Consider the following 12909-nt stretch of genomic DNA (forward strand, 5'->3'; position numbering starts at 1 on the left):
ATAAAAATCTAAAGTAATACATTTTAAAACATATGGGAGAATATTAATAAAAAATGTGACCTTCCGAATGTACATTAAGATCACGAAACAACTTTGTAGGCAACGGAAGTGGGAGCAACGAACTGTATCGGATTTGTCTTCACCATGAACTTATGTCTTTGTAAATTTTATTCTCACATTTATCGTCAGTATTTGTATGCGTATTTTCGTACGAAAAGGCATACTTCTATAATATATTAATGCAATGTTCCAGGTGCTTTGCATAATTTTAAACTATATAGGCCATGGTATCGAAAGATAACGAAGAAAGGAATGAAAGAAGGTAAAATCGGAATGAGAAATGAGAAGCGACGATAAAAGTGAGGGGGGGGGGGATGAGGAGAAGAATGTTAAATTGATACATTAATTGACTGAGCGAAATTAGAGCTACGGAGGAGCGTTGTAACAATGTCCCTTAAGACGAAAGTAGATATTACCAATATTCTCATCATGTAGGCATATAGGTAAAGGCAGGTGCATGCATGCGTCAGTAATGATGTGAAATTTGATTATCCAAAAGCTATAAAAAAAAATCGTATACTACTTTATGCGCGCCTTAAATTTTTTTAAAAAATGTAGCCATTATTTTTTAACACTTTGCTAAAATTTACCGTATGGTATATGTAATATGTCGTATATTCTCAACTAAAATAAAATATTTTCTAGTAATTAAAACATCTTTGACAAAAAATACAAAAATAACTGGTAATTTTATTTCTTTCTTGAAAATTCCAAAGTCTTTTAATCATAAAGTATTTGGAATCTGTACTAAAAAAAAAAAATCTATATATAAACTACAGATTATTATGATACTAAATTTGTTGAATATAAGAAATTTATTAAAAATAATAAATTAAATATGTTAAAATTTATTAAATAAATGGATGATTATTCAGCAGAATCACAAAAACATTATGGAAAAACGATTATTTAAACAATATACGAATTGAAAATTTTACAGAAACATAAATAGTAATATTTTATATTAACAAATAAGATATCCATAAGGTTTAATATATTCAAACATAAAACACAAGAAACACAACATGAAACCCAAGTATCGTTTGATTTAAAATAATTCTAATAATCTAATCAAGAAATCTATAGGACATCAAAATATTGAATCAATGTAGGAATTAAATTAGAAATTTAATTTATAATTAATATGCCATATGTAAAAGTAGTTCACTCTAGAAAAGAACTTATAGCATAAAGAAAATATTATTTAATAATAGTTAAATTAGTTGACATTTAACAATTATTGTTTATAAAATAAATGAATGTATTAAAGTAATTTCACTTCTGCTCCATCGTTTTATTTTAGTGATATTTTAAATTAAATTTTGTATTTTAATCTTTATTTGTTGATTTTAGCAAAGGCATATTATCTTAAAAATAATAATCTGTAAAAACAACTAATAAAATTCACTCTTACTATTTTATTTTCTTAACGAACGTATTAAAACTCTATAATTCTGATAATATTTTTCAAAAAATTAAGATCCTGTTTGAAACATTTGAACATTTGATTCTAAAATATCATGAAAATTATGTCAGATACGAAAATAAAATTTTAGAATATATAAGCAATAAATAAATGTGCCGACGTTCAATTAAATATAATAGTTTAAGAATTCAAATATTATTTTTAAACATTGTTAAATATATATATATATATATATATATATCATTAAATATACACATATTATTTATGTAAATATTGTATTATTTAAGATTTTATAATTATTATAATTATCATGTATTTAAAAAAAAAAAAATCATATATTACTTAAATTATAATCAGTTATGTAATTATACAAATATATTCCAATAATAACTGCATGATGTATTCAAATATTGTGTAGAATTCTTTAAATGTTTCTGCAAAGTCTGTCTCATGTTTCCCGCTTTACGGCATGTAATCGAAAGAATAAAAGTCCAATGTGGCTCAATCGCGGGATCTAGTCCCTGGACAATGATTATATATAAATATACAAATGTGTTTAATTGGATTATAAATATCCCTATAAATCCATTTATACATACAATATCAATATAAGATTGAATTTGATATTTTATAAAATAGGGTATAAAAGAAATATATAAAATTTCAATATTTCTTGGTCGCGTAAGATTTTTGAGATAGTAAGAAATCTGAACTAAAAAGTTATTAATAAATAATTACTGTTTGAATGGTCATATATAGTAAATAATTTAATTATTTATAAAAAATGTTTAATCAATGGTTACCCTACAATGAATTCAATTAGTGCTTTATAAAATAAATGTTTATTCATAAATTAACATTTCTTAATCTTAATATTAAATTAAATTAAAAAATTGTTAATATTAATTTTAAGTTTATTGAATGACTATCATCAGCTTTATTTATGCTCGAAAAATATAGGATATAAGTATGTATCGTATATACGTTTGCGCTATATCATTATTAATTGGAAATTAGAATTATTATATGAAGAAAAATGAATTGTTTTCTCGTGCATGCTGAAAACGTGTCAAGTTCGTATTTAGAAAAAATTTTGATTCTTTTAAAATCAACGATAAATGTGAAAAACATATTTGTTTAGATAATATATATACATAAAAAAAAAATGTTTGAATTGACTAAGTATAAATATAAATTAATACGAATCAATAATTTTAATTTTGTAATATTAAAATTGAGAATTTATGAAAAAACAATACTTATGAAATACCTATATGATTTCTAAAACTCTACTTATCCTCGTCAATTAACTCGCAAAGTTTCTCGTAAGAAATTTAATTGCTACCAAAATTGCATTATGAATATTTTAAGAACTTTCTCAAGCATCATATATCTTTTAGAAGTAATACAAATACATTAAAAAAAAAAAATATATATATATATATATATATATGTTAAGCATTATGCATAAAGTAAAAAAATTCGTTTTAGTAAATAATCCATTTAAAAGTATTTGATAATATTGAAAATTACTATATATTAAGTATTTTAATGTTATTTTGAAGTGACATAAAAATGAACATTATAATATGCAACGTTGAATGTATAGCAAAAATTAATATTTTGGTTTGGTTTTTAAAGTGGCGCTATGTTAGCTTCAATTTAAAGATTCATCAAAGTCGAATAAAACTTAATAGAACAATATGATTGAAGCATGGCAATTAAAACTAAAAATTTTCAGATATAAGATTATTCGACTAACGAAGGTATTGAATTCACTTATTTCATGTAATCGAATATTTAATGTTTAACGTAATATTTATTTTTAAATTAATATTTAATTTTCAGTGAATATTCGGTTAAAAATATAACTGGAATAATTGAGACTCTACAAATGCTAATCGTCTGCATATAATTAGTAATATAGACTTATAAAAAAATTTTAACAATTATTACAGGTTGTATAAATGATGACAAAGAAATTATGAAAAAGTAATTTGTACACATTTCTTTATAAATATATTTTATTCCTATAATGATTAAATAGCGACAGATTTGAAATATCCTGCGAAACGAAGAGATAAATAAATTGCACAACAATTTTACATTATTGTTTCAAGCAGCACGAAAAATTTGATCAAGACAGAGATAGAATTAGATGACGTAGTTTTACGAATTTAAGTGAGAGAACAGCAACTGCTCGTCAAATTTTACCACTACGAGATTGCTTCTTCATCGCGATTCATCCAAAACAAAACTCCTCGTAATACCAGTAAAATAACTTTTCCTACCTGCGATTCATCTCGGGGCGAAAGTTCAGGCGAAGCATACGAACCATAAAATTTAACTCACGTGCACATAAGCTCTCTGTCAATCTGCAGGTATTTATACCATGGGAAAGTGAAGTTTATATATGGCGAAACAAGCCAGAGCTTAAATAGTCTAACTATCGATCGATGCTTATTGCGATTGCTGTTAAAAATAGTTTTACTTTATTTCCTAGTCTTCGACAAATAAAGAGCTGTTTAAGCATTAATGGACTTTCATAACACACCACAATAATGATAATAAGAATATTTCAATATTATTTTGTTAAAGTAGCATTTAATTGAAATAATCGATAAAAACGTAAATTTCTCAATTCGGCTATTATATTTGTGTGAATTACTTGTGTGATTAAAGTGAATAAATAAATAAATATATATATATATATATATATATATATATATTAATTGTGTTTTTTGCTTTTTTACTTTGTAAAATTTTTATACATTTGTATGTTACAGTGGAATATCGATTCATTTACAGCAAATTTTCATTCCGCGTTTTAATGAAATTTCAACGCAAATTGAACATTCAGAAGATTAGATCTTAAAAATCATTCAAATTAACAGCTCAAATTGTTGAATAGTATGAATGATATAACCTCATATATACAGATTATATGAACTATTTAAATAAATAAAATAATAATTGTTATAATTTTGACTTTATTAATTTCATTCATTCATCAATCGATAATATATGTGTAACCGAAAATTCAAGTCTTAACGTTAATTATGATAAAAATATTTATATAAATAACTTACAATAGTCCATTTCTCATATATTAATATTATTGTTATTATTAAATATTTATGTTTCAAATATTAGACGAAAATCTTGTATAGCTGAAAAAATTTCTTTTCCTTTCTCAAAGGTCTCATGAACTTGTTGATGTTTGATATTACTTTGCGTGGTATTAGCATGCAGATTACGTATGTTTCAGTTTCATCGCGTAGTTTTCTCATTTGTAACAGGGATTTCTTACTCATATGCTAATTTCAGATAAACTACTTAACTTTTACCGACGTTATTGATACACTAATTTACAAATATGCTTTAATTTATTTACTTTTAACATAGCTACATAAGTAATTAATCACTCGAAATTCATCCTCATTGTTTGGTTAAGGAGATTGCAGTTGCAAGCAAATACTAAATATTAATTGTACGCACAATGAAATTAGATATTCTTGGTAAAAATTAGTAAGAAGTGTTTATATGGTAAAATTAATTCAATCATTTGGGAAAATTATTTGTTTAATTATCTTATAGTAGGTAAGGCAATTTTCTATTGGAAATCACAGAATTGTAATTTATTTTTCAGAATATTAGGATATTATAATTCAAAATATTATAATTTTTATCAAAACATATTTTTGACGTTGCCAATACTTTTTTTTTTTTTTTTTTTTTTTTTTTTTTTTTTTTTGATGCAGTAAAGATTACATTTTAACGATTATTTTATCGAATAAATGTAATCGAGTAAATAAATCAAGATGTGTGACAACATTGTAACAACGAATGTCATTACATAGCGATTGCACCCACTAAATACATTATTTAATACTATAAATCTACTAAACTATTTGTATTAGCATCGTATTTAAAAAAAGAAAAGAATCTTAAACAATTTTGCGCAAAAAAAAGAACGACATAACTGCAGTTGTGTAATTTAAAAATTATGCATTTTACTTTAAATTAATTTATGTGTACATAAAATAAGTGTACAAGACAACTATTTTACATTTATATCTCATGTTCCCAAAATGTTTAAGCGTTTTATTAATGCGTCCAAGCTCTTATCGAATCGAACGATTATTTTTATAAAATGTCAAATAATATAATAAAGTGAAAAGGATAAATTGAAGAGTCATGAATAATAATTGTATAGTAGATAAAAACGATTTTTAAATTGTAAGGTAATATTGATAAATACGTAATTCAAAATCTTTGACAATTATATATTTAACAATTTAATATATAAGACTACCGTTGCAAAGTTTTATAGGAATCGTATTTATTGATGCTGTATTAGTAAAAGTTGATTATTCAAATATATATATATATATAATGTATTTGCGCTAAGTAGCTGTTTCCAGAATAATTTTTACCCGAAACTCAATACATATATATATATATATATATATATATAGTACAGAATTTTTCAATTAATATAAATATGCATTAGGGATTAAATTCGTAATTTATTCTTTAGAAAAACTAATTTAATGCTTAATGACGGATAATAATACAGATTGTTATCTATAGTTTACAGTTTGTTTTTAAGTTTGTTGAAGGATCAATGCCAATAGTTAGAAATCCGCAAGCATAACGAGCAGCCGAAGAAATTACCAAAGAAACTCATCAATGCATTAAAGCTAATGTTATCGATAAAAGTTCAACTCGGCAGCATTAATGCAGCTCCTGCATCTCCTGCTAAATTGAAAAGAAGTGTCGGCTAATATAATATTTCTCGCACAACGATACTGTCAACCTAAAAAGTATCGCTACGACTTTGGATCACAAGACACTGGAGACGTGCTCGCATTGCTTTCAAAACAGGCAAAGGCAAAGCTTAAAATGGGTCGCGAGTCTTGATAAAGTAAGGGCGTCTCATACATATAGATTGAGCTCACCTTTGACGCCGGGCACGTTGCAAATTGCGCAGAGTAGCAATACAAGAGCGAGAAGCCAAAAAGGCTCGAAAGCTCGAAGCCTCCGGCTGTTAAATCGCGCGGTCGAGGCACCCGCCTCGCTATGCTCCAGTGTCATATCGGCCAACCGATAGCCTCGCACAATCGCTAATAACAATGGCAACAAACAAGCCGACGAGCCGATTAAAGAAAGGGGTAAGCCAGCGCCGAGGCTTCCTACCAACGAATAAAACCAAGCACATGCGCGAGCCTCCTTCAGCTGCTGATGCACTCGCGACGAGGCGGCTGCATTTACACGGGATTTAGCACGCGATTCGCGTCCCACCCTCTACGATTATGTCGTCCTCGACGGGAGCCGGTGCATTCCGGCCGCGCCTCTCCCCCGGTCGTGCAATTAAGCGACTATACCGGGCGAGCCTTGGCCGCCCCCTTACTCCACCGCGGGGCCCTCACGGGGAGCACATGTGCGCCGGCCACCGCGACCACCCTCCCCCCTCCGCGCCGCGGGAATGTTGCCGCGATACGGATGCGAGGGCTCGACGAGGGCTGTAGCCGGTGCGAGCGGAGGTCTCACCAGCGCGACGATTGACGGGCTGAGGGAGAGGAGGCGACGCGCGCGTTTCGCGGACTCGGCTAAACTGAAACTGCCAGCGGTGCCGCGGGCTGATGGTCACTCGACGTGCCGAGGAAGCGAGAGAGCGATTGCCCATCGGGGCGCTAGAGAGAGGGAGAGAGAGCCGGGCGTGCGCGCAAACCCTCGAGCCGCCGTCGACGTCGCCACCGCCCGCCACCCCGCGCCATCCCGTCGACATCGCCGCCGCCACCACCGCCGCTGCTACCGCCGCCGCCACCGCCGCCGCCGCCGCCGCCGCCGCCGCCGCCACCGCCGCCGCCACCGCCACCGGTTCAGCCAACGAGGACGACGTCGCTCCGCACCTGTCGCCCCTGAGAATTCGAAAGGCTGACAGACGATCGAACCGAAGATTATAACCGAGCAACAGCCCTATCATTCTAGGCCAATTACCGCAATACCTAACAATGCCTCGTACTCCTGATGAATTTTGCAATTTTACGACACTGCGCTCATATCACCTATCACCTTGCCACTTATAATTAAAATATTTAAAAAAAAAAATGCTTTTCTTACCTGAGAGTTGAAGTTAAATCAACTGCATTCGACATCACTGATTACGGAAGTATGAAATTAGATGGTCAATAGAGAATGTTTACACTGCTCGATATAAGTGCTCGAGTGTATGTAGATTTAGTTTTTTAATTATTGAAAAAGTGCGAGAATTGTCGGAAGAAAAGGAAGCGTTTGTTTCGAGCGTAATTCTCAAAATTTTCATCGCTTGTACAATGACAATGACATGCTTTTAGCCGTAACTTTGTCTCGAACATTATTTTCATTAGAATTTTAGATGTTAGACGTTGACATACTTAAAGTCGTTTTAATATCACGACAAATATAATATATAATATATATATATATATATATATATATATATATATATATATATATTTATATTTATAATTATAATTATATATAAGTAGTTGGATATAACCTACGTATGTAAGAGGAAAGTGATTAATATTTAATATTTCTATAATATTTTAATCTAATAAATGGAAATGCCCCCTCAAGGATATCTGGGAAATTTTTAAAAATAACAACTTCGAGTACTATCCGTCTAAAAAATCTTCCTCCACGTAAGCAAAATAACTCTTTATATGTGCATTGATGTATTTATAAACGCAGATAGAAGTAAAAAAAAACACACTTTGTGGGAAAATATTTGCAATAATAAATATATAAATAGATATTTACGAATAATTTTCGAATGTACCATGGTAGGTTTACTAATTAAAATTACCAGTATGATTACATTTCACAACTCAATAATCTATCTAAGCCGTTTTAGAGGAAATAAAATATTAATATACATCATTAGCCTTCATTATACATCAGATCATATTAAAAAGTATTTTATAAACTTGCGTCTATAATTAGATGTATAGTAAGACGTTTCAGATTTAAATATTTAAAAGTCGTATTGTTCATTTTTATTGTCGAATATATTTCATATTTCATGTATTTCTATATCGATAAATATACAATATAAATGAAAATAACTTTTATATATTCTTGAAATAGGCTTGAATTATGTCAGAATGTCGTGTATTTTATTTATCATGGATAAATTTTATGAATAATTTTATAATTAATTTGTATAAATTATACTTTAGGTAGCAAATCATAGAAAGTCTACTGACATATCCAAATTTCCCTTTTTTTTGTTCTTCTTTTTTCTCATGTTTTATTTGTGTTTTTTTTTTATTCTTGCTTTTTTTCCATAATTGAATCAAGTAATTTTTGAATTAATTAATATTCTATGTCGAAAGATATTACACGACCCTATTTAATGCATTTAAAGAGTTACTTGAAAATAATTATTAATTAATTAGTCTACGGAATTTTGAAATCCTTTTTAATAAAACGATGTTAGTTTGATCGGCCATAGTTAATCTCTCAATTTTTCATTCTAAATTCACAAGAAAAATCTATAACGATTCGATTGGATTTTATTTTTCACGACAAATACTTAAATCAGTTAGTCAATAATAGTGACGTGGCTAAGATAAACATAAGATTCCGAATGTAAATATTTATTTTTGGATGTATTTATTGGTGCAGAAATAGCTGCATTATAATAGGCTTTTCAAATCTAATTGGTCTAGACTATAAACAACCTACTGGAATTGAAGTTTTCCGCGAAGATTGTAAAAATTCGTATAGGCAGCTAGTCGAGCGCTCGAAAAAGAAACTTTGAAAGTTTATTGTTATGAAAACGAATAAGCAAGCTAGTTTTTTATGCATGACTGGACTCATTGATTTCGCTTCCAAGAATAGCTTTTGTTAGTTGGCTCTTCTGATTCTTGTTTTGACGGCGATATTCGCCTAAAGAATATTATGACTTTCATCCCCAATGAATATCCCTCAGATTACGTTAATTGATAAAATTGATTATTCATCTTTATTTCTGCCTAAAATTCTCTTTTTCCGCAACATTAATTTTTTTTTTTCTTTTTTTTTTTTTTTTTATATAATATGATATGTACTCAATTAAGTCAGCCAGGGTGCACTTTAACTTCCCGGTTTCGCCTGCTGTACACATGGCCTCTCATCCGAGTCCTCGTCACTCAGGCGACGATTGCTTCGTCGTTCGCAATATGCGTATAGGGGAAAAGACGAGAGCGTGGCACTACGGCTGTACTTAAAGAAATAAAAAAAAAAAAGTGAAAAAACGACGGGGGTGAAATGGGCCCAGAGAGTGGGGGCCACCTACCGTCGTGGGCAGGAGCAGTGCTTGACGTCGACGCCCTTGAATCAAATCGTAAGAGAAAGAGCGTTGGGATCCCCGTCGCTTTCACCAATCCCGTATAATGATTGTGTACTTTTGGTAATCATTTTTTCGAATTAATATATTTGAATGAGATATGCGTTGTCGATGAATGAAGAGTGGGTGAGAATATTTCCGGCATATAATTGCCAGGCTCTTTTAGCCGAAATTTAATTAAACAAAATATTACGAAAATAATTTTAAATAATGCTTAAAGTGCCTTTGTGGTGTAAAAATATTAAAAAGTTTTGTTACGCGTGTAATGGTTATTTTAGGCGTTGCAAAAAATTATTGTATTGAAGAATGTTTGAACGTTGCAACTTGCTTTTACGTGTTTTTTGTTTTTTTTTAAATATACAAAAATATACAAAATGGATATTCTAACATATAAAAATATATAGTCCTTTGTATGCAATAAAACATTGTAACTTCCAGAAAGACATGAATTTTTTAAAATACATTAATTAAAATATTTTAATTGTTGTCTGCTTTATCTGAAAATGCATTCCGCATAATAAATTTTACGAGACGTTTGTACATTTTCTCGTATATTTACATAGCAATAATATTTTTTATTAAAAGTTTAAATAAATACCTCGAAATAAACTATTTTACATAGCACATAATTTATCAAAGATCAGTAAGGTTTTTATGTAAAGACAACATTTTTTGTTCAAATAATTTTCATCTTCGTTATTCGATGGAACAATTAAAAATAGGGAAAAATATATATTCCTGTCTAAATGAAATATTATAAATTATAGGAATCGAAGCAGAAATTTTGCATGCAATTCTGTAAATAATTATATATGCTCGTATGTTTATGCATTTATATTTGGATTCGTATGTAAATATATGCGTCTGATCAATAATATATAATTAAAAATTATATTTATAGGTTTGATTTTTAGGCGATATTATTTCTAAACTAAATGTTAAGATGAGCCCTCAATAATAAATAATTTATACGATATACCAATTGTATAAGTCTATCATTATTATAAGAATAAAATTATTCGTATTTATATACCTTTTACTAAAGCCACTATAGATATAGATTTAAATTAAAAATTTTATTGATTTAGTTCGTACAAAAGTTAAATCGATGATTTCAATATTATTTATATACTTTTTAACGACGTGCTTCACATCACAAAATATTCGCTATCAAACAATAAGAAGTGAATATGAAATAACTATTAAAGATAATAAACGATATGACAATAATTATTTTGCATATTTTTACAAAATCTAAATTTTCTCAGTTCCTAAGAACATTTTCAGAATGAATTGACGGTATTATACAAGAGTATATTATAAATAAATGTATTAAATTCAATACTTATGAATAAAAAATATAACTTTTCAATGTTCTAAACATATCTATGTTTATATCAAAACTAATAATCTTATTATATTAAATTTATATGTTTTCTCGAAATTTATCTAATATTGATATCATTAAGCAATGTTCAACCATTGTTCATTATTCACGTTCTTGTTATAGAAATACTTTTATCATGAAGTATCAAATAAATCCTTAGTAAATCAGCAGTATCCTCCCTATTTTTCCGCAAAAATTGATTCGAAATTTTAAAACACTTTATTAGGAAATTACTTTTCAATTTCCAGCACAAGCGAATTTATGAAAAAATGTAAATAATAGTGACTTCCATAATTTAAATAAGGCGCTCGTAAAGGAAGTTAATAACATTAGCTTAACTACTTCGTTTAGGAGAGAAGTCGTATCATATATATTGTTATTTAAAACTATTAATTACTCGCAGGTCAAAATATTGATAAAAGCCCTCTATGCATTATTTATTTACAGTTGGAAATTAATTCATATGTTAAATATGTAATTTTCACCTATAAGTATTTAAAATCATCTTACATAGCTTTTTATATGCAATGCGTAGATATTATTTCTGATAAATAATTTTAGATAGGATATAAGATAATAATACAATAATATAAGATAATAATATGAGATAATATAATGAGATAATAATATGACATAATAATGTAATAATATGAGAAAACATAAGATAATTTAATTTAAATATTATTAAGAAAATTTGCAAGGAAAAAAACAAAATTTAAATTATATATTAAATTCGATATTATCACATGTAATCAAATTTACAAAGCTTTTTTTTTTATATCTCTATAGTATTATTCGCGAATAATTAATAATAATATTTATATAAAAATTAATATTTTACATTGAAATCGCTTTCATATATTAGAATCTAACATGCACGAAATTACTATTATAAAATAGTTTCAATGTGAATAAATTAATTTCTTAACGACATAAGTAGAGTGTAGTAGATAAATATTTTCTATTCCAATTCATGACAAAGTTAATTAGAAATGATTGCTGATATATTTAAATAGTTTTATATAAATTTTTATTCTACGCTCCTTCCATTATATCACCTATATACTTTTTTTACTTTTCAATCGTACTTTCAGATACAGTTCAATGATATTTAGTTGATTCAATTGATGAATTAATGAAATTATAAAACTTTCACTTTAACTACATTAGAGCGCATAGTACACTTAATAAATTCTGTTTATTTTGAAAATAAAATAAAATTAAATCGTTTAGTTGAAGACGATTCAATATGAGAAAATAATCGATTTACACTTACAACAATAAACATTAATGTTAACTACTATTTTTTATTTTCTCATTAGCTATTCAGTAGGCACTATTAAATTTATCATAAATTCCGGTACGTAAATTTCCTTACGATTATATATTGATTATAAAAAAAAATATTTGAATAATACATATCTTAAACTGAAATTATATTAATGTAAATCGTTATGAACAATATTTAGTAGTTGGATTATTTACTTTCGTTTATGATAGTAAATAAAACTTTTTTTATATTTAATCGTATTATTCGAAAATCATTAAATTTGGTTACTTTTCTATAATTGAAAGTGCATGCTAGCATTGTAATTAAATTTTCCATTTGAATGTTTTATATATACGTATAAAATAATAATATAAGTAAGTAATTTAAAT

At 28.2% G+C, this 12909-nt stretch overlaps 1 protein-coding gene across 1 annotated transcript in view; it reads right to left on the reverse strand.

Annotated features, from left to right (window-relative positions):
• Nucleotides 1-6776, reverse strand: part of LOC105362033 (uncharacterized) — a 112975-nt gene extending 106199 nt beyond the window's left edge. Inside the window, exon 1 of the mRNA XM_011499358.1 lies at nucleotides 6448-6776. Coding sequence (XP_011497660.1) covers nucleotides 6448-6583 — 136 coding nt within the window. The 5' untranslated portion in view covers nucleotides 6584-6776. The remainder of the gene's footprint in view (nucleotides 1-6447) is intronic.
• Between the last annotated feature and the right edge of the window lie 6133 nt (nucleotides 6777-12909).

Source organism: Ceratosolen solmsi, unplaced genomic scaffold (genome assembly GCF_000503995.2).
Source record: "Ceratosolen solmsi marchali unplaced genomic scaffold, CerSol_1.0 scaffold2, whole genome shotgun sequence".
Classification (NCBI taxonomy): domain Eukaryota; kingdom Metazoa; phylum Arthropoda; class Insecta; order Hymenoptera; family Agaonidae; genus Ceratosolen; species Ceratosolen solmsi.